The sequence below is a fragment of the Pan paniscus genome, chromosome 7 (assembly GCF_029289425.2).
Source record: "Pan paniscus chromosome 7, NHGRI_mPanPan1-v2.0_pri, whole genome shotgun sequence".
Lineage (NCBI taxonomy): Eukaryota > Metazoa > Chordata > Mammalia > Primates > Hominidae > Pan > Pan paniscus.
In genome coordinates, this window is record NC_073256.2 from 85,784,809 (window position 1) to 85,808,236 (window position 23,428).

Below are 23,428 nucleotides of genomic sequence, written 5' to 3' on the forward strand. Positions count from 1 at the left end.
ATCAAAATAAAGATGGAATATTAATTCATGACCGAGGATAGTTACAATACTAATGAAGCTCTGACTCGAATGAGTTCTTATTTATTTATATGTATTTATTTGAGACAGGGTCTCGATCTGTCACCCAGGCTGTGCACCATCATGGCTCACGGCAGCCTCGACCTCCCAGGTTCAACTGATCCTTCCACCTCAGTGTCCTGAGTAACTGGGACTACAGGCATGTGCCACAATACCTGGCTAGTTTTTCTTTTTTTTTTTTTTTGCAGAGATAGGGTTTCAGCATGTTGCCCAAGCTTGTCTGGAACTCCTGGGCTGAACCAATCTGCCCACTTTAGCCTCCCAAAGTGCTGGGATTACAGCCATGAGCCACTGTGCCCAGCCAAATTTTTACTTTAATTTAATTTATTTATGTATATTTTAGAAGCGGGAATCTTGCTGTTTCCAGGCTAGAGTGCACTGACTATTCACAGGTGTGATCATAGAGCACTACAGCCTCAAACTCCTGACCTCAAGGGATCCTCCTGCCTCGGCCTCCCAAGCAACTGGGACTACAGGTGTGTGCCACCACGCCTGGCTTTAAATTAATATTTATTTATTTAGTGGGGTTTTTGTTTGTTTTTGTTTCTGCCAAGTGCACAGTATGATAAGTGAATTTTTAGAGGATTTGTTCTAGGCCTGATGCAGTGGCTCACACCTATAATTCCAGCACTTTGGGAGGCTGAGGCGAGAGGATCAGTTGAGCCCAGGAGTTTGAGACCAGCCTGGGTAACATGTTGGGATCTGCCTCTCTGTCTCTTTATATATATATATAAGAATCTTTTCTATAAAGAAATATAACACGTGATGACCGCATAGTATAATTGGGGGCCCAAGGCAAATAGTAGAGAAAAAGCTACCTTTTTCTCAGATCATTGCAACCTCCGCCTCGGTTCAACCAATTCCCCTCCCAAGTAGCTGGTATTACAGGCATGTGCCACCACACCAGGCTAATTTTTGTATTTTTAGTAGAGACGGGGTTTCACCATGTTGGCCAGGCTGGTCTTGAACTCCTGACCTCAGCTGATCCACCCATCTGGGCCTCCCAAAGTTTTGGAATAACAGGCGTGAGCCACCACACACAGCCAACTGCAGGGACTTCTATAACCCATAAAAGGAAATAGAGAGAATCTGAATCTCTTGTTTTTACCTTGTCTCCACACTCTGAGGGCTAGTCGTTTTTTTTGTTGTTGTTGTTTTTTGAGACAGGGTCTGGTTCTGTCACCCAGGTTGAAAAGCAGTGGGGCGATCTCAGCTCACAGCAACCTCCGTCTCCTGTGCTCAAACCATCCTGCCACCTCAACCTCCTGAGTGGCTGGGACCACAGGCATGTGCCACCACCCCCGGCTGATTTTTGTATTTTTTTGGTAGAGACGGGGTTTCACGATGTTGCCCAGTCTGGTCTCGAACTCCTGGACTTGAGTGATCCACCCACCTCCGCCTCCCAAAGTGCTGGGATTACAGGCGTGAGTCATTGTGCCTGGCAGGGCTAGTAGTCTTCATGAAACTTCATGTGGGAGTAGAATGTTTCTTGATCTGAGAAGATTTTCCCACAGATGCTGCATGAGCAGCCATCATCCTCCTTGTGTGAACGCCGGACATGGCTGTCATGGGCAGCATGGGATGCAAAAGATTTACCACAGTACTTGCATTTGAAGGGCTTCTCCCCGGAGTGCTGCCTGATGTGTGTGCGGAGTATGCTGGAGGCAGTGAACCTCTGCAGAGAACAGAAATACAGAACACAAGAAAGTCAACTTCCATGAGCTGGACAACCAATTAAACTAAGGGGTTAATTTCACTGTTGCTCATCCTTATGGACCAACCTTGGGTTTTAAGGCCATAGAGCACTCCTGGTCATCATCAGTAGCCTTAATCTGAAAGGACTCCACTGATGTGTCCTTCTGGCTAGTTTTGAGAAGCACTGGATGTTAGAACAGTGGTTCTTCAATGGCTAGATTATCTGGAGGTCCAGTTTGTAAAAAAGCAGATTGCAGGCTGGGCACAGTGGTTCACGCCTGTAATCCCAGCACTTTGGGAGGCCAAGGAGGGTGGGTCACCTGAGGTCAGGAGTTCGAGACCAGCCTGGCCGACATGGTGAAACCCCATCTCTACTAAAAATACAAAAATTAGTCGGGCATGCTATCGTGCACCTTTAATCCCAGCTTCTCAGGAGGCTGAGATGGGAGAATTTCTTGAACCCAGGAGGCGGAGGTTACAGTAAGCCGTTATTGCACCACTGTACTCCAGCCTGGGTGACAGAGTGAGACTCTGTCTCAAAAAAAAAAAAAAAAAAGCAGACTGCCAGCCTGGGCAACATAGCAATACCTCACCTCTACAAAAAGTAAAAAAATTACCTAGGCATGGTGGCATGTACCTGTGGTCCCAGCTATTTGGAAAGCTGAGGTGGGAGGATAACTTGAGCCAGAAGGTCAAGGCTGCAGTGAGTTATGATGGCACCACTGCACTCCAGCCTGGGTAACACAGCAAGACCCTATCTTTAAAAAAAAAAAAAAAAAAAAAAAAAAAGCAGATTGCCAACCCTACCCAAGAGAGTGTGACCCAATAAATCTGACATGAGACCCAGGAGCCTGCATTTAAACAAGCAATTCTGATGCATGTGGGTCCTAGGATCATACTTCAAGACAAACCTCATTACAGAAAGAGAAGCTAATATCGACCAGAAGCTAATATCGGCCAGTGTCTTTGCATAAGTCAGTGCCTTACTGGTTTTCTTCTTATTCTTCTTCTTTTTAATTTAAACTTTTTGAGATGGCTTGTAGGTTTATTTGTTTGTTTGTTTGTTTTGAGACAGAATCTCACTCCATCACCCAGGTTGGAGTGCAGTGGCACAATCTTGGCTCACTGCAACCTCCACCTCCCAGGTTCAAGCGATTCTAGTGCCTCAGCCTCCCAAGTAGCTGGAATTACAGGTGCACCATGATGCCCAGCTAATTTTTCTATTTTTAGTAGAGATGGTGTTTCTCCATGTTGGCCAGGCTGGTTTCAAACTCCTGACCTCAGGTTGATCCACCCACCTTGGCCTCTCAAAGTGCTGGGATTACAGGTGTGAGCCACCACACCCAGCTTAGTGGTGTTTTTCTATGCCCATTATTTTCATTCTATTGACACACACTTTGGAGGTATTAGTTGCTCTAATCTGGTAGACTCAATGTTTTATTCCTTTTGAGAGGCTTAGAAGTAGCTGTAGGACAGCCTCTACTCCTTTTATGGCTTTACTGTAAAAAGTGTAAATGACTCAGTGACTGAAACATAATCTATACCAGTGCTTTCCAACAGGACTTGCTGCAATAATGGAAATATTCTGTACCCACGCTGTCCATCTTGGGAATAAATGGCCACATGGAGCCATTGAGCACTTAAAATGTGGCTAATGCAACCTAGGGAATGGAATTTTTCAACTTTACTTCGTCTTTACTAATTGAAATAGCCACATATGATTAACCGCTAACTGCACATTGGGTAGCACAGAGCTATTTTGGTGTAATATGTCTAAAGCGTGGTCAACCTATTGTTTCTATTATAGCAACCTCTAACCACATGATTCATCTCTGTTTTTACAACTCTGTATTCTGTGTAACATAGACTAGATGCCGCTTCTGCAATGCTCCTATAGAAAATTACATCAGTAGCATCCTTCACAGATTAAAGTAGTAATAATAGCAGTTAACATTCCAGTAGTACTTTTATGTTGTACCAGGCACTGTTACAAGAGTTTCATATACTTTACTGATGTTATCCAACAACTTGGTAAAGACTATTCTCCCCAGTTTATCAATGTGGAAACTAACAGGAGTTCATGGACTTGCTTAGGGTGGCACAGCTAGGTAAGCACCAGAGGCAGGATTTGAACCTTGGCCATGTTTGTATTCTTAAATACTATGAAACAGTGATTTTTTTTTTTTTTTTTTTTTTTGGAGACGGAGTTTCACTCTGCCACTCAGGCTGGAGTGCAGTGGCGCAATCTTGACTCGCTGCAACCTCTGCCTCTGGGTTCAAGTGATTCTCCTGCCTCGGCCTCCCAAGTAGCTGGGATTACAGGCACGCGCCACCATGCCCAGCTAATTTTTGTATTTTTAGTAGAGATGGGGTTTCACTATGTTGGCCAGGATGGTCTCGAACTCCCTATCTCCAGGCACCTGCCCACCTCAGCCTCCCAAAGTGCTGGGATTACAGGCTTGAGCCACCACGCCTCCCCACCCCCTCCTTTTTTTTTTGAGACAGTGTCTCACTCTGTCACCCAGGCTGGAGTGTGCAGTGGTGCAATCTCGGCTCACTGCAACCTCCACTTCCTGGACTCAAGCAATTCTCCAGCCTCAGCCTCCCAAGTAGCTGGGACTACAGGCATGAGCCACCGATGCATGGAAAATTTGATTATAGGTGTGAGCCACCACACTTGGCTAGTGCTTTTAAATACTATGTAATAGGTCATCAGGTCCCCATAAATTTGGAATGTATTTTATTACATGTACTCTAAACGCCAGCTTGGCAATAGGAGGTTGGTTATATTTGACCATCTTTAGCAAACTTGAGCATATTTAGGGGTGGAAATGAGGACTGGGCTGATATTTGACTAACATTTACCAAGAACTCATTAAGCCAGGCTTTGTTTCAAGTTCTTATCCATAGACACTCAAGCAGAGCTCAGGACACATCCCTTAGTAAGAGGTTCCATTTACCTTAGTACAATACACACACTGGTATGGTCTGTCTCCAGAGTGGACTCGCATGTGTTTGTTTAGGCTGGAAGACTGAGAGAAACACTTCCCACATGTAGAACACTAAGGTGAAAAAGAAAAATATAGTTGAAATCACACCTTCCTCTAACAAGTCCATTTCAACCTTGCGTTTACCTGGGGTTACAGAAGAACTCTTTTCCAATTTTTTTCTTTTTTTTTTTTTGAGATGGGATCTCAATTTGTTACCCAGACTGGACTGCAGTGGCACAATCACGGTTCACTGCAGCCTGGAACTCCCAGGCTCAAGCGATCCTCCCACCTCAGCCTCCTGAGTAACTGGGACTACAGGTGCGTGCCACTAAGCCAGCTAACTTAAAAAAATTTTTTTTGTAGAGATGAGGTCTCACTATGTTGCCCAGCCTTGTCTTGAACTCCAACAGATCCTCCTGCCTTGGCCTCCCAAAGTGCTAGGATTATAGCCTTGAGCCACGGCACCCGACCTGAGAAAACTCTTGCTTCAGATGTGGAATGTGGGAACTGAACAGGTTTGTGGTATATGGCAGAGGCCTCAATTAGTCCTGCTCTCTCAACAGGTAGCTGTGTGACTACAGCACATCGGTTAAATCTGGAATCTTAGTTTTCCGATCTTGCTCATAGGCAAAATACCTGCTCTGCCTTCCTCACAGAGCTATGAGTAAACTCCAAGTACTGTGCAATTAACTGAACAATTATCTACGACTTACAGAGTACCTACTGTGTGCTCCACACTGCTAGAAACCAGGAGCTAGAAATCAAGGAGGGGTGACGATGAACATGTAAGCCAACATGGCAATGCACAGTAGCAGATTATCTGAGACGTGTTGAACTTGCATGAAGAGGTTAATATTTTGTTCACATGCTGTGAATAATTAATATTGTTTCTTGACCCTGGCAACTCCTCTCGAAACTGTCTCAGGAATTCCACACCAGGTGAAGTAAACTACCAGAGAGGTGCAAGCACCGAGAGTTTGCCAGGGATAAAGCAGAAGGCCTTTGGTTTTGACATCACTTTTAAGGAAATTACACTTACTAAAGAGAAAAAACAATTTTTCTCTGAGAAAGGTTTCTGTGCTTTCACAACCTCTTTCCAGGCATGCTTATGGGGCAGAGGAGAGAGCAGATCTTTGTATTTGTTTATTTGTTTATTTTTATTTATTTTTGAGGCAGAGCCTCGCTCTGTTGCCCAGGCTGGAGTGCAGTAGCACGATCTCGGCCCACCGCAACCTCTGCCTCCTGGGTTTAAGCAATTCTGGTGTCTCAGCCTCCCGAGTGGCTGGGACCACAGGTGCGCACCACATGCCCATCTCTACAAAAAATATAAAAAATTAGCTGAGCATGGTGGTGTCCACTTATAGCCTCAGCTCAGCTACTTGGGAGGCTGAGGTTGGGAGATTGTTTGAGCGTAGGAGGTGGAGGTTGCAGTGAGCTGAGATCATGCCATTGTACTCTAGCCTGGGCAACAGAGTGAGACTGTCTCAAAAAAAAAAAAAAAAGATTGTTCCTCCACTCTACTGTAAGAGCAGCTCGTCTGTTGAAGGGTAAGCCATCATCTCACTATCACCAGCTTCCTCATCAGTCCTGTCATCTACTGACCTCCTGGTTGACAGTCCGCCAATTTCTTTTCTTTTTTTTTTTTGAGACAGAGTCTCGCTCTGTCGCCCAGGCTGGAGTGCAGTGGTGCGATCTCGGCTCACTGCAACCTCCGCCTCCCAGGTTCATGCCATTTTCCTGCCTCAGCCTCCCGAGTAGCTGGGACTACAGACTCCCACCACCACGCCTGGCTAATTTTTTGTACTTTTAGTAGAGATGGGGTTTCACCATGTTAGCCACGATGGTCTCGATCTCCTGACCTCGTGATCCGCCCATCTCGGCCTCCCAAAGTACTGGGATTACAGGCGTGAGCCACCGGACTTGCCTCCAATTTCAAAGAGAGCAAGCATTCTATACATCTTCTGTAATTTGGTTTTTGCTTGATAATTTTTTTTTTTTGGGGGGATGGAGTCTCGCTCTTGCCACCCAGGCTGCAGTGCAATGACACAGTCTCGGCTCACTGCAACCTCCGCCTCTAGGGTTGAAGCAATTCTCCTGCCTCAACCTCTAGAGTAACTGGGGCTACAGGTGCGTGCCACCACACCTGGCTAATGTTTTTATATTTTTAGTAGAGGCGGGGTTTCACCATGTTGGCCAGGCTGGTCTCGAACTCCTGACCTCAGGTGATCTGCCCACCTCAGCCTCCCAAGGTGCTGAGATTACAGGCGTGAGCCACTGCGCCTGGCCAGTAAGCCATAATTTATATAATCAATTTTGTGTTGATGAACATGCAGTCTCAAACTTTTCACTATCAGAATACTGGATAGTTTTCACTTTTGCCAGTCTAATAAGCGAGAAATACCTTCACCGTCCTGATATTTTTAAATCCTTTTAGAATTACACAAATACATGATAACTGTAAATGTATTCAAATTTTATAGGAGTATATAATATAGTGATTAAACATGACTTTTCCAGAAGCTTAGGAAGGAAGGGAGAAATTAGGACAATTTTATGATGATTTTACTCTCAATTTTCAAAACAGGAAAATGGGCTCAAGGTCGTAGCTGCCTGAGGTAGTTCCGACAAGGCCAACAGTCAAGCAAGAATACATCTGTGCCCAAGCCTCGTCCTCCTTTTAATTAAGCCCAAGGGAATATTGCACTTTTTTGCAGCAAGCCTAGCAGAGCATCCAGGTATTTGGAATGGCTCCCTAATGTCATTACTGATTTTCTGTCTTACAAAATCCTCGGCCCACTGTAGAGGCCTTCCGCTCCTTGGAAGGACCATGCCTTCGCTTCCTCCTCACCTATACCTGTCAACACACCTGCACAGATTTGGAACAAGGCGCAGTTCCCCAGGAGCACATGCCAGGCTCTTTCCTGTCTGGAACGGCTCGACTCTTTCCTGCCCAACTAACCCTGCCACCAGTATAAATCAGACACCCCATTTGTCCTTCTATACTTGGCTCAAGGCCGCCTCTGTGCATCTTTCATAATCCACGTGTCCAGGTGGCCGTGGACACTCCTTCCTCCATGTTCCTCTATCTGTGGGTACATGCATCCTAACACATGTGCATCGCTGTGCCTATTCACGCCTGCCTGTTCCGTAATACTATCCTCTCCTCCTTCAGAGAGGGTGTCCGTCAGGCATCACAGTCCTGCAGCTAGCACCTACAAGGCAACTCCCCGTGTTCAGGAGCTTGGGAAGGGAGAGAGAACGTGATGGTGGGTCATGTGTCCTCCTAATACTCACCTTGTGAGGCCGGTGCTTCTCATGAACATGAAGAATGTGGATCCGAAGCCGGTCCCGCTTCTCAAAGGATCGTTTGCAGAGAGAACAGGGAAATTTCCTATCGCCCTTGTCCACACAGGGGGTGTACTTGAGGTGCTTATCTCTGTAATATTTGTAGGTAAATACCTTCCCACATCTTTCACATCTGTAGCCTTCTGCAGACTCTGTCAAACACAGCAAACACAACGTCTTTTCAGTTACTTCCCTCCCTAGTTCCTTCAAGAGGATATTTATTTATTTATTTATTTTTAGCCAAGAATTCTTTTGGCTACTTCAAGAGGAATTTTCTTTTTTTGAGACAGAATCTTGCTGTATTACCCAGTCTGTAGTGCAGTGGCACGATCTTGGCTCACTGCAACCTCTGCCTCCCAGGTTCAAGCGATTCTCCTGCCTCAGCCTCCCAAGTAGCTGGGATTACAGGTGCCCGCTACCACGCCTGGCTAATTTTTGTATTTTTAGTAGAAACAGGGTTTCATCATGTTGGCCAGGCTGGTCTAGAACTCCTGACCTCAGGTGATCAGCCCCTCTTGGCCTCCCAAAGTGCTAGGATTACATGTGTGAGCCACTGTGCCTGGTCAAGAGAATTTTCTTTTCTTTTCTTTTCTTTTTTTTTGAGATGGAGTCTTGCTCTGTCACCCAGGCTGGAGTGCAGGGGTGTGATCTCGGCTCACTGCAACCTCCACCTCCCGGGTTCAAGTGATTCTCCTGCCTCAGCCTCCCAAGTAGCTGGGACTACAGGCACACACCACCACGCCCAGCTAATTTTTGTATTTTTAGTAGAGGTGAGGTTTCACCATCTTGGCCAGGACAGTCTTGATCTCTTGATCTTGTGATCCACCTGCCTCGGCCTCCCAAAGTGCTGGGATTACAGGCATGAGCCACCATGCCCGGCTGCCAAGAGAATTTTTAAAAACCTTTTTATTACAGAAAAATGTAAACATACCAAAGTGAAAATAATAGTGTAATAAACCCTCATGTGCCAAACACCAAGCTTTGACCAACTCGTAACTAATTTTGTTTTTATTTATATCACCGCTCGCCATAGTAGATTATTTTAATACTAATTCATCCTTTGACTCAAAAATATCTAACCGTAATCTTTAGAAGATGACATATTTTTAAAAAGCATAATTGTGACCAGGCAAGTGGCTCACGCCTATAATCCCAGCACTTTGGGAAGCTGAGGCAGGTGGATCACCTGAGGTCAGGGGTTTAAAACGGGAAGCTGAGGCAGGTGGATCACCTGAGGTCAGGGGTTTAAAACCAGCCTGGCCAACATGGTGAAATCCCGTCTGTACTAAAAATACAAAATTAGCCAGGCGTGGTGGTGCATTCCTGTAATCCCAGCTACTTGGGAGGCTGAGGCAGGAGAATCACTTGAACTGGGAGGCGCAGGTTGCAGTGAGCCAAGATTGCACCACTGCACTCCAGCCTGGGCAACAACAGCAAAACTCCATCTCAAAAAAAAAAAAAAAAAAAAAAAGCATAATTGTGCCAGGTGCAGTGGCTCACGCCTATAATCCCAACACTTTGGGAAGCTGAAGTGGACAGATCGCTTGAGCCCAGGAGTTTGAGACCAGCCTGGGCAACATAGTAAGACCCCATCTCTACAAAAAAATAATAAAAATTATCTGGGCATGATAGCACACGCCTTTAGTCCCAGAGGCTGAGATGGGAGGATCACCTGAGCCTGGGGAAGTTAGTTGAGGCTGCAATGAGCAGTGATTGAGCCACTGCACTCCAGCCTGGGCAACAGAGCAACACTTTGTCTCGAAAAAAAAAAAAACCATAACCATAATGTCATTGTCACATTGTCATACCTAAACGATTAACTCTTATTCTTTTATAGAAACATATATGTACTTATATACGCACATTTATATACACACATATATATTTGTTTAATTACTTTCTGGTCAGTCCATTCAAATTAGGATTCAAACAAAGTCTACATGTTGTATATGGTTGCTATGTCTCTTAAATATCTTAACCTATAGGCTCTCTTTCCCTTTTGTTCCTTGATATGTACTGTTGAAGAGACCCTTCCACCAGCCCCATTTAAGGGCAGTGCAACCCTGCAGCTCTTGAACACATTCCTGCCTGGCACTTGTTACAAGGTTAATACACTGAGGCACTGAGGCCGACCTATTTCTCTTTGTGCCTTTAAGATCAGCCTGAGTTACAAGCTCAGAGCAGTCACCAGGACACCCGCAGCTCACAGTGCTGTTCTATTCTACACAATTCAAGGGACCTTCTTAGTTTATACTTCATTACTCAAAACTTGTGGCAGATTCCAGAGCTAGAATCTTTATGTATAGAGTAAGGTTGAAAGCATCTTGACTTCCCTAATGCACAGGGTTACCGTGATGACTAATTTAATTCTAACACTTATCGAGTCTTACCAATGTGAGTGATACTATCACTGAATGGCAGACAAGACTGAGAGAGGTAAATCTGTTTCTATCAATGGAGGAGGGAGGAGGAGAGAAGTTAGAGAGGGTGCAGCTAGACTCTAGCAAAGCAGGTCCCACGTCCAGGGGTGTCTATGTGTTGGGGGAAGGCGAGAGAACAGGGGCCACCTACAAAAGCATCCCTGCAGAGGACACTCTGGATTCCAGAGGATAAAGTGGCTTTGACTATGAATGCACCACAGAGATCTCATTGTTTGACCCCAGGGAGGAAGAGCAGCCAAGAGTGAGTCTATGCAAGAGTCTGCAGATAGAAATCTTCTCAGCATCAGGACAGCAGGGAAGCTGTCCATCAGGGGCTTTGTTAGTTGACAGCTACATCCCAGGCACGTTTAACAGGTGGCTAAGGAAATAAACTATTCATTAAGTAAATAACCAGGAAGGCAACTGCCAGCCCCAAGCTGATCCATCACCCTGCTCTGTCTATCACTTTCATTGAGGTGCTAATACTCTCAGAATCCCCGTGCTGGGACACTTTTTTGGCACAGAGGTAGAATTTTTATTGGTCAGAAATACCTGGCCTTCCTGCTTCCTGGGGTGGGAAGGGAAGAGAGGGTCAGCAATTTTACAAACCTAAGCACTAAAGCACACCAAAATTCAGAATAAAGTTTCAATACTGAGTTCGCTTAAGAACAACCACTTAGGTAGAAATGAAACCTAATTTCATCTTGTTCCCTATCCTTCCTAATTTTATCTTGTTCCCTATCCTCCCTCCCCCTAGCTCTTCACACCTCCACACCCCAAAACACACACACAAATTCTCTCTCTCCCTCACAAGAGGGGAATGCTTGCATATTCAAATAACCCGCCCACATAGAGTCTAGACCCTTCCCTCACCACTCAAGACCTTAAAGAGGAAGGCTCCCACCTACCACCAATCCTCACCAAAAAGCCTTTGGGGAAAAAAACTCATTTGAGAATGCAATGGAATTTTAATTTTTCTTTCCTTTTTATCACATCCAAACCATTCATATTAACAGATTAACAAATTAACATTCATTTATAATTATTCCCAACAAATTAAGTTGTTTACAAGTTTCCCTCCATTGTCCAAAATATATGTCCTCATAATAATGCTGTAAGCATCAGGTATCACTTGGTTCAGAACTGGAATACAAGTATCTTATCTGCATGCTGGGTATCCCCTGCACTTAACCATCAAAGCCCTCATTCTGTTGCTTGCTCTGATTGCCTCTGATATCTGCATACTATTCCATGTTAATAACAAACAGGTTGAGTATCCTTTTTCTGAAATGCTTGGGACCAGAAGTGTTTTGGATTTCAGGTTTTTTTCCAACTTTGGAATATTTCGTATACATAATGAGGTATCTTGGGGATGGAACCAAAGTCTAAATATAAAGTCCATTTATGTTTTGTTTTATACATACTTTATACACATATCCTGAAGGTAATTTTTTTTTTGAGACGGAGTCTTGCTCGGTCTGCAACCTCCGCCCCCGGTTTCAAGCGATTATCCGGCTCCAGCCTCCTGAGTAGCTGAGATTACAGGCATCTGCCACCATGCCCAGCTAATTTGTTTGTATTTTTAGTAGAGACGGGGTTCCACCATGTTTGTCATGCTGGTCTCAAACTCCTGACCTCAGGTGATCTGCCTGCCTCGGCCTCCCAAAGCGCTGGGATTACAGGCATGAGCCACCGTGCCTGGCCCACCTGAAGGTAGTTTTACACAATATTTTAAATAATTTTGTGAATGAAACAAAGTTTGTGTTAAGTACTGGTGTGTGGAAATTCCCACTTTTGGCAATATGTCAGTGCTCAGTTTCAGATTTTAGAGCATTTTGGATTTAGGATTTCTTGATTGGAGCTGCTGAGCCTGTATCATCATTTACTTAATTATTATACTACTGAACATTTAGGTTGTTTGTGATTTTTCACTCACAAGAGTGGTGCCACAGTTAAAAATCTTCATAAGCATAGCTTTTTCCTTTTGGACTATTTCTCGATAATAAATTTCCAGAAGAGTATTACTGAGACATCAAAGTTACAAACATTGTAATAATTTGATACATATGGTGAAAAAATTTCTCAAAAATGGCCGGCCATGGTGTCTCATGCCTGTTATCCCAGAATTTAGGGAGGCCAAGGTGGGTGGATCACTTGAGGCCAGGAGTTCAAGACCAGCCTGGCCAAAATGGCGAAACCCCATCTCTACTTAATCCCAGCTACTCGGGAGGCTGAGGCAGGAGAAATGCCTGAACCCTGGAGGCAGAGGTTGCAGTGAGCCTAGATTACACTACTGTACTCCAGTCTGGGTGACAGAGTGAGACCCTATCTCAAAAAATAATAATGATTTCTCAAAAGGATAATAATCATCTTGCCAGTTACTAAGCAGGTACTTTTCTCAAATCCATTGTTCACTTTTCTTTCTTTCATTTTTTTTTTTTGAGATGGAGTCTCACTCTGTCACCCAGGCTGGAGTGCAGTGGCGCGATCTCAGCTCACTGCAACCTCTGCTCCTGGGTTCAAGCGATTCTCCTGTCTCAGCCTCCTGAGTAGCTGGGATTACAGGCATGCACCACCACAACCAGCTAATTTTTTGTATTTTAGTAGAGACGGAGTTTCACCATGTTGGCCAGGCTGGTCGTGAACTCCTGACCTCAGGTGACCCAACCACCTTGGCCTCCCAAAGTGTTGGGGTTACAGGTGTGAGCCACCACGCCCAGCCTGTTGACTTTTATTTTGAAAGGAGTTGGTACATTTCAGGAAGTGACCAACAGGTCTTGGTTTGGTGCTAAGTAGGAGACAACTTAGAGCTCCACAGATCATAGAGAATCCCAACCATTTTTGCCTCCATTCCTATCTTCACCTACATTCCCACACCCACACCACCCACCAAAACACTTCTGGTCCCAGGCATTTCAGAAAAAGGATACTCAACCTGTATGCAGATATCAGAGGCGATCAGAACAAGCAACAGAATGAGGGCTTATGATGGTTCAGTGGCAGGGGGAACCCAGCATGGACATAAGATACCTGGGGGAGTAGGAAGATAGTTCACCAAAACAATCCTGACAGCCCCTCATCATTGGGACCATTATTTATCATTAGATAAATAATGACGGCTGACTGCTCATTATTTATCATTAGATAAATAATGACTGCTCATTATTTACCCCCTAATTTCTGGACATTTCCTTGCCTTCTGCTTCACTGTTCCCTGATCCTGATTGCCTTCCCTCTCTCCCTCTGCCTTACACGTGCCTTATTTCATCTCATCCCTAAGCAGCTTTTTCTAGCTTAGTTCTAATGTCTTCCTCTCACTCAGTACGCACTGGGATCCAGAAGCACGAGATACTAAAGTGTTTAGGGTTATTTCCTGCCCTGAAGCATCTCAGCCTAGCAGGAAAACAGGCATGCAGATGCAATTCACTTTTTTTTTTTTTTTTTGAAACGGAATCTCGCTCTGTCGCCCAGGCTGGAGTGCAGTGGCGCAATCTCAGCTCACTGCAAGCTCCCCCTGCTGGGTTCACGCCATTCTCCTGCCTCAGCCTCCCAAGTAGCTGGGACTACAGGGGCCCGCCACCACGCCCGGCTAATTTTTTTGTATTTTTAGTAGAGAAGAGGTTTCACCGTGTTAGCCAGGATGGCTATGATCTCCTGACCTCGTGATCCGCCCGCCTCACCTCCCAAAGTGCTGGGATTAGAGGCGTGGGCCACCACGCCTGGGCCATTTTTTTTTTAAACCTGCTCCTTACACATTTATTTAATTTGCCTTCTCTCTCTCTCTTTTTTTTTTTTTGGAGACAGAGTCTTGCTCTGTTGCCCAGGCTGGAGTGCTGGAGTGCAGTGGTGCAGTCTTGGCACATTGCAACCTCTGTCTCCTGGGTTCAAATGATTCTCCTGCCTCAGCCTCCTGAGTAGCTGGAACTACAGGTGTGTGCCACTACGCCCCGCTAATTTTTTGTATTTTTAGTAGAGACGGGTTTTCACCACGTTAGCCAGGATGGTCTTGATCTCTTGACCTGGTGATCTGCCCATCTCGGCATCCCAAAGTGCTGGGATTAGAGGTGTGAGCCACTGTGCCCGACCTGAGATGAGGTTTTACCATGTTGGCCAGGCTAGTCTTGAAGTCCTGACCTCAAGTGATCTGCCCATCTCCGCCTCCAAAAGTGCTGAGATTACAGGTGTGAGCCACAGTATCCGGCCTGCCTTCCCTCTTATTTACAGCAATTTACATTTATCTTGTCCCACCTACTAGATTAGTAGTTCCTAAACTTCAGTGTATATAGAAATCACTTGGAGAGCTTATTTAACATGCAAATTCCAAAGTCTCACCCCTAGAGTGGGCTGGTGGTTCCCTCGCCCCTTGCTACTGGAATGTGGTCCAGGGACCAGGACCAGCAGCACTCCCTGCAAGTTGATAAAAATACCAAATCCTGGGCCCCTACCCTGAATGAGAACCAGCATCATGAAGATCCCTGGGTATTCATTCCCACATTAAAGTTTGAGAGTGAGAGTCCAGCTCAGTATTTCTCAAACTTGCCTGAGACCCATAGTAGGCAATGTATTTTATGCTTGACACCCACCATACCCACATATACCCATGTGAAATAGAAATTTCACAAAACAATCCTTACTCTTAAGGGATTCCCATCAATATTTTCTATTCTACTCTATACTTTTTTTTTTTTTTAATGTGGGTCTTGACCACTAAATTGATTTCCCACCCCACTAAGACATGCAACTCTGCAACCCACCATTTGAAAAACACTGCTCTAGTGATTAGACTTCAGCTACATTAGCCTGGGCAGAGATGAATCAGAAACTCGCTCACCTATGGTAGAAGTTACATCCATGTAGTACATTTTCTTTTACTCTTGGGGTGGAAGGTAGGGAAGAAGAACAAGTCTTTATAAATAGGAGTATATATCTTTATAAATAGGAGTAGCTTCCGCAGCTTTGGGAAATTGAGGATGCTTTCCTTCACCTGGGTAATTCCCCCCTGGTTAGAGACACTCTCGGTTAGTCCTCTGCATTAGCCTTTAGGAGGGAGGAGCTGTGCATGGAGGGTTTGTGGAAAAGAGCCCAGTCCTTCTACTGGGATGCCCTCATTGGGCAAGGCGAGGGTGTGCACTCACCTTCAGAGGGCCCAGATGGCTGCTTCCCCGGCTCTGTGACCTGAAGGCTCACAGGAATATCCAGAAATTTCTCATAGCAGTCTCCATACCACACAAGGAGCTCTTGGTTCTGATGGATCTCTTTGCAGCTCTCATAAAATATATGCCCTTGACACTGCACAGCAACTAGGTTCTGCTCCTTGGGGAAGCGGGCACAGTTGACATAGGACATCCAGTTCCCCGTACCTCCTTTTCCATCTATAAAGTGGCTCAAATGACCATCTTCAAAGATCTAAATGAAATAAGACATGAAGTTTGTATTGTACTTTTTTTTTTGGTCTCATCTACAAAATAAATTTTTTAATACTTGTAACCTAAATATCACACTTGAGTCCACCAAATACACTTCTATCATTCTGATTTCTATGTCATTACAAGTAGTTTATAAATTTACTTATGCCAACATAGATTTGTTAGTTTAAGGACACCTCTCTAGGTAATGTCACATATTGGGTTTGTTTGTTTGTTTTTTTCAGAGACAGAGTCTCACTCTGTTGCCCAGACTGGAGTGCAGTGGCTCAATCACAGGTCACAATAGCCTCGAATTCCTGGGCTCAAATGATCCTCCCACCTTAGCCCCCTGAGTAGCTGGAACTAAAGGCATGCACCATCACGCCTGGCAAATTTTTTTAAAAAAATTTTTTGTAGAGACAGGGCCTCACTCTTTCCTAGGCTGGCCTCAAACTCCTGGGTTCAAGTGATCCTCCCACCTTGGCCTCCTAAAGTGCTAGAATTACAGGTGTAAGCCACTGAGCCTGCCTAATGTGACATATTCTAAAAGATTCTTACTTTTATCACTTTCTTGCTTCCCAAATTCCTATAGTGAGCACATGTTAATTTCATAAGCAGAGGTAAGTGAAACAAAAAGGTTTTATTTAATTCCACCACTTAAACACAACTGAATAGTTTTATATTTTACTCCCAGTTAGTTTTCATGCATATTAATGGAGCTATAGATTATTTCTTTCAAGGCCGGGCCTGGTGGCTCACACCTGTAATCCCAGCACTTTGGGAGGCCAAAGCAGGCGGATCATGAGGTCAGGAGTTCGAGACCAGCCAGGCCAACATGGTGAAACCCCTCTCTACTAAAAATACAAAAATTAGCCGGGCATGGTGGCACATGCCTGTAATCCTAGCTACTTGGAAGGCTGAGGCAGGAGAATTGCTTGAACCCAGGAGGTGGAGGTCACAGTGAGCTGAGATCACGCCACTGCACTCCAACCTGGGTAACAGACAAAAACTCCGTCTCAAGAAAACAAAAACAAAAACAAAGAAAGATTACTTCTTTCTCTGCTGCTGGCAATTTCGCTGTCTCCAACGTTTTGTTATTATAAACAACCCTAGGATTAACATATTCCACATAGCCTCAATTTCAGATTATTTTCCTGTACTATATTCCTAGAAGTAGAAATTCAGGGTCAAGGGACTTTGAACATTTTAAGGTATCTGATACATTCTGACAAATTTTCTCCTGCAGGTAATAAACTGCAGTCCCACTAGCATATCCCTAATATATCATCACTAGATCTTGAAGAGTATCTGGTTATTTTTTTTTAATCCTTGACTAATTTTATAAGTGAATAATATTGAATTTTAAAACTTGTTTTTATTCTCTTTAGCATAGTTTCAGCACTCTATAATATCTAAAGCATTTGGTTTTGTCTATAAATATAATACAATGTATTGATTCTTTAAATGTATATTCCATTGCTAATCTTCCAGACTAAAATGACTTAAGGCACCCACAAAACACAGAATTCATGCAGAAGTGCTATCCTCATGGAGCAAACACTGGCCGTTCCTTCCTTTTACAGGCAACACAAACCACAGATATCCGCCCTGGATGTCCTCTCTCTCTGACCAGGACTCTCCCAAAAGGGCAAAGGCCAAGATTTCCCCGGACTAGTCTCCCGCCCCATTTTCAGCAGCAGACCCACCAGAAACAGATTTACCTCCCACATCACAGAATTGTCTCCGTAGGTCTTCACTTCACTGGCGTTGACCACTTTACCTTGAAAGGGCCCAAACCTGACTCCTTTGGCAATAAAACTACTGCAGAACACACCAAAATGTGGGACTTCACCAAATACCGTCTGCATGAGGCATAGACCTAGGGAAAAGCCGAGGCAGGAAAAGAGAATGAGGAGAGTTGACTCTGCATTAGTTCAGGGAAAGAAATCCATGCAAGGAGTCCTGCCTACCTTCTGGAAGTTGAAGGGAGTCTTTATCCAGAGTTTGAGGAAGAGAATCAGATCCTAGCAAAAGGCAGGTTAAAACAATTTTTCATTAAAAATGCATTATAAAGTGCTTTTATGAGGTGTTTCCCTCCTTAATTCCCTAAAGGTAACCATCATCCCAGTTTGATATTTATTTGTTGTTTCTATTTTTCCCTGCTCATTTTACATGGTCTGTTCATATACAATTTCACTGTAAACAATTCCATATACAATTTCTCATTTGAGACTCAGAACAGCCTCATGGAAGGTTATGTATTAACCCCATTAGGCAAATTCAAGGAATTTGAGGATCAGAGGTAATGCCTGACTAAGGTCAGCGTAGCTAGCTGAGCTGGGACTGTTAGGTGTGAACTGCCGAAGGCTGTCATTGCATGTTAGCATAGAATCTGAACCTACCTGGGAGTTCGCTGCAGGAACCATTTCTCTCTTGGTCCTCAGCTCTCACTAAAACCAACCTTAGTCATGCAGTTAAGCAAGCAGGGCCTCAGAAGTGAGCCTAGAACAGCCCTGGCTCTCATGGAGGTACTTCCCCCTTCCCGCACTCTGCAGCCTCAGCTCCACCTGGAAGCGCCTCTTCCCGGACACTCCCGTTCCCGCCTGCATTCCCGTCCAATTCGACTCCCAAATGGTGTGAACTCCCTTTACCAGAGCTGTCTGGGGGGACCAGGAGGCCTGAAATCGCATGGTGCAGGCTGGCTGGGTGCTCCAGGCTGGGAGTGACCCCGTACAGAACGAAGTGCAGGTCCTCCTCCGTGAACTGGAACCGAGCAGGGGACTTCCCTTCTTGGTTGGAGGGTTTGGGACCATCCTCTGACTGCTTGCTGGGTGAGCAAGGTAATAACTGGGATGTCCTCAGCCCCTCAGGTAACAGAGAAGCATCCGCAGGGGGCGGTGGAATTAAAGTGTCAGGTCCACAACACGGGCCACTCTCGTTGTCGCCACCAATGATTTGGTGGCCCAGATCTTCACTGCTGGCACCCGCGTACTCGTGGCTGCTGCTAAGGAAGGGCGGCACTTCCCTGGGGACGTGGGGAATTGGGTACCACGGTGGCAGCTTGCTGTACCAGGGCAGATCGTAGAGAGGCTCCCTCTGTAGGCCCAGACCCGGGCTCAGCAAGGGAGGCGCCATCCGGAAGGGGAAGGGGGGCATGGCGGGGGCAGCAGACGCTGCGGCCTCCAGCTGCCGGAAAGGTTGGAAGTCTTCCTCCACGGTGGCCAGGCTGTTTCTGTAGTGTCCATAGGACGGGAAAGGCGTGTAGTACGCGGCCAGGTTCTGCGGGCTGCTCTCCGGCGGGTAGCACACCTTGTCCTGAGGCACGGCCTCACTTGGCCGGGGTAGAGCCATCCCGGGACCGCACGCTCGGCGGCTCTGCGGAAAAGCGGGCGCCGCTGAGGACACCGCGCGGGAGCTTCCCGGGGTCCGACCCGCGCCTCCCCACCAGCCTCCTCCACCCGAGCCAGCCCCAGATCCAAGGGAACAGGATAAACGCCCCCAGTCCGATCCCGCCAGCCCGCTCCCACAATTAAGACAAAACGAAAAAACAGCAATAGAAGCAAACACAAAAAAGCCCCAAACGGAAATCTGCTGGGATCCCGCCCTACTCTAAATTCCGGGTTAGTGTTGCCTTCCCCTTCCCTCTCCAAGCACCCCTTCCCCAAGCCCGGCCGCCTTCCCACACCCGCTCTCCGCTTTCGGCCCCCAACCCGGTTCCTGCAAAACCCATTGAAGTTCCCTTTCCTTCCTTCTTCTCGGTCCTACAAAAGTCTTTGGTAGGGTCTGTGGGAGCCGCGGGGCCCTCCCAACCTCGGGGCTGGGCCGGGAGCCGAGCGCAGGCGGTCGGAGGGCAATGGAGCAAGCGACAGCTCCAGGCGCTCCTGGGCCCTCGGCTGGGAGGGAAGAGCCGAGGACCCTGGGTCGCACCGCGCAGATGGAGACGCGCTCCCAGAGCCCCCGGGCAGGTCCAGGGACCCCGCGACCTGCTCCGGCCCAGCGGTCTGACCCCGCGGGTCCTGGCGGTCCTGACTGCCCGCAGGGGAGGGGCGCGCCACTTTTGGCTGCCCTAGGATGCGCCGCCTGAACCTCTTTTCCCTCGCGGGCAGCGTCCGCCACATTCCCCGGGTTCCTCGGAAACTCCAATCATTCTACCAGGACTATTGGGGCCTGGGGTGGCCCCTCGGGAGCCGCGTGGACGAGCCCTGGCCAGGTGGGAGCGAAGAGCCTCGGCGACTGCCAGTCCTCCCGCCCCCGCGCCGCCGGGAAAGGATGGCGTTTTAATAGACAGGCAGCAAGTTCACCGAGGCTGAAGAATGAAGCCCCTTCAGGGCCGGCGGGTCTTGAGATCAATGAGCCCAATAAGAAAACCAAGCAGGGTCATGACTCAGAAATTAAAGAACACGGGGTCAGGAGAAGAGGTCAGCCACGACACAGGCAGCGGCCCGTCTCCTCCCGATCCTCCAAAGGCGCCCCTCTCCTAGCCTCCTCCGACCTCAGGGATCTGCAACTTGGGATTCAAAGCCCCCGAGAGGGCAGAACGACCATCCAAAACGAACTGCGCCAGCGAGTGCTGCCGCCCTCCCCAACGGCCCTGGAAGACCACCGCCCCGGGCCCCAGGCGCGTCCTGTCCCGTGCCTACCTCCGACACCACCTTCAAGAGCGCCACCGCGGAGCGGGCGCCTCCTGGACGCTGCGGGGCCACTCGGGCTCGGTAGACTTCGGGCGGGCCCTGAGGGCTGAGCCAGGCTTAAGAGGGCGGGCGGTGCCGCGGGGCATCGACAGGTCGAGGGTAGGGAATTGACCCGGCCCACGCAGATCCCCGCGTCGTCTTCTCCCCGCCCACCGCAGCCATTGGCCGACTCTCGACTCGCCCTCTGTCCCCTGGGGTCGCTCACTTAACTCATCAGTTTTCCAAACCCTCCCTGGGACCCTAGTGGCGAGCACTTGCCGCTGGCCTTCTAGGGCAGGCAGTATTGCCGCTCCAGGCGTGCGGAGTCGGGGAGAAAAAAACCGGACACGTGTGCTACCCAGGGCCCCCAGATAAGCCCCTCCGCGCGCACACACACCCTGAACCGGAGTCCAGAAGGCCGGACTCGCGTCCCGGGGTCGAGCCCCTTACTCTCCGCTCCCAGTTCGGAAGAGCCCAGTCTGCCCGAAGGCGGCGTCTGACCCGCTGGTGCACCTGGTGGGTGTCTGTTCCTGATACCTGGGGACGAGGCGGGAGCGCCTTGAGCGCTGGGAAGCTTCGCCTCGCGAGTCCCCGGCAGTGATACGTGGGAGCGTTGGGCCCGGCACCCCCGACGCTTCCGAGGTTTCGGGTGGTCGTTTTGCTCTCTCGGGGGCTTTTATTCCTTAAGTGGCTTTAAACGACTGAGGATGGGCCTCCCGCGCCGCCGCAGCTGTCACTTCCTTCGGGAAAGGCTAGCGACCTTGGACGCGCAGGCTCTGAAAACCAAGGTCCAGACCCATACCGAGCGCCCAAAGACCGCATTTGAATTCCCCTCGCCGGCCATTGAGGGAGAGAAAGGAACGCTTAGTTCCATTCACATTCACAGAAAGAAGCGCCGAGGGTGGGGGAAACGCAGTCTTGCCGGGTGAGCCGGGACAGGTTCCTCGCCTGCCCCCCGGCCGCTGCTTCCTCTTAGCTGAATGGGGAGCGACCCGCCCCGGGCGCGGCCTTCGGGGCTGAAGACTGAGGTGCAGCCTCACCCCCGGCCTGGCAGCGGCTTGGAAGAGAGAGGGAAAGGAGGAACATTTACCCGGCTAAGAGACGCCGCCAGAGTCCCTAAAGCTGGCGGGGGACGGAGGCCGGGGTCCCGGATCTTCAGAGCGCCCGCAGCCGGGCTTCTGGGCTCCTCGGTGCGGGGAACCTGACCCTGTAGCCTTCGCCAGGGCGCGGCGGGGCTGCAAGAAGGGAGGAAGGAGTGGGACTCGAGCCTTCGAGGGCGCGGGCGGCGTGCACTCAGCCTTGTCTCCCCGCGCGCCCTGCCGCCTGCTCGCCCCCTTTGCTGCACCGGGTGGCCCTGGTCCCCGCGCCCTCCCGCCCCCGACGCCTTCGCGTGGTTCCGCGCTGCCCGCGGCCAGCCCCGTTTCGCTTCGCAAGGAGCGTGTTGTTTTCTCAATCGAAATGGGATCAAGATCCCAGGGTTTCCTCGTCTCCTTGTTTTGAGGTGATAGGATCTTAGCCAATAGATCGAAAACGTGAAAAGTACCCGTCGCCTCTTGTCCCAAGTGCCTCTGTGGAAGGATCATTTACTTGGAAAAGCAGAATAAATTCTGTTGCCGTTTTCCTTCCGGAGGCGTGCTCACCCCAGAGCTCCTAGACCCACTGGCATTCGCTATACTTCCTCCTGGGCTTTACAGGTAGGATTTCAAGAATGATATGGGGGCACCTGGGTGATCTGTGGGTGGCAGGTCCTCAAGAGGCCGTTTTTTCGTGCACGGAAGTGTCGTAGCTTCATTTTAGCGGAAGCAATATCAAACCTTATCTTAGAGGTTTGTTTTGCAAAGAATCCAGAGTTTACTATATTTGACACTATTTTAAAATAACACTTGCTTGTTTTAAGAAGTTGGGAGAAATCGATAAAAGAAAAGTTGAAATCCATGCTTCCCATTTCTACTCTAGGAGATAATCCTGATCAACAGTTTGGTTTGCTCCCTACCCCCATTCCTTAAAAACAAACAAACAAACAAAGAAACCAAAACCCACTATACTTTTAGATTGTGTAGGATTACGTAGGATTTTGTAAAAATAAAAATGGGATTATACTTCACCCGTTTCTGCAACGGCCTAGCTCCTACTAGTAATCATTCCCTATCAGTATAGTAGAATTAACCTTATTTTAGTATTATCATTATTATTTTGAGACAGGGTCTCACTTTGTCACCCAGGCTGGAGTACAGTGGTATGATCTTGGCTCATTGCAGCCTCTGCCTCCTGGGCTCAAGCTGTCCTCCCGTCTCACCACCCGGCCCCTTCCCCTCAACTAGCTGGGACTACAGTCATGCGCCACCAAGCCCGGCTAATTTTTGTATATTTTTGTGGAGACAGGTTTCACCATGTTGCCCAGGCTGATCTCAAACTACTGAACTCAAGGGATCCACCCACCTTGGCCTCCCAAATTGCTGGGATGGCAGACCTGAGCCACCACACCGGCAAATTTATTCTTTATAATGGTTGCATGGTACAGAATTTCCATTTTATAGGTGTGCTCATAGTTTATCAGCCTCCTCTTGAAAGGTATTTAAGTTGTTGCCAGTTTTTCAATACTTCTGGCAATGTACAGAAACACTGATACAGATACATAGTTGTGCTACTGTGCCTTGTAGAAGAAATATCCAGGTGTGAAGTTGCTGGATCAACAGGTATAAACACTGATCATTTAAACAAGTACTTCAAGACTGGGCGCAGTGGCTCACACCTGTAACCCCAGCACTTTGGGAGGTTTAAGTGGGTGGATCACTAGAGGTCAGGAGTTCAAGACCAGCCTGGCC

General features: G+C 47.7%; 1 protein-coding gene across 1 annotated transcript; it reads right to left on the reverse strand.

Annotated features, from left to right (window-relative positions):
- Positions 1-65: 65 nt before the first annotated feature.
- On the reverse strand, positions 66-21,444 carry PRDM14 (PR/SET domain 14). Its single transcript, XM_003831339.7, has 8 exons — positions 20,574-21,444; positions 18,585-19,308; positions 17,904-17,957; positions 17,655-17,812; positions 15,664-15,934; positions 8,058-8,260; positions 4,734-4,835; positions 66-1,753 (listed from the first exon to the last, which is right to left on the reverse strand). Exons 2-8 carry the CDS (start codon positions 19,282-19,284, stop codon positions 1,526-1,528), a joined length of 1,716 nt encoding a protein of 571 aa, XP_003831387.1. The 5' UTR covers positions 19,285-19,308; positions 20,574-21,444; the 3' UTR covers positions 66-1,525.
- Positions 21,445-23,428: the final 1,984 nt, after the last annotated feature.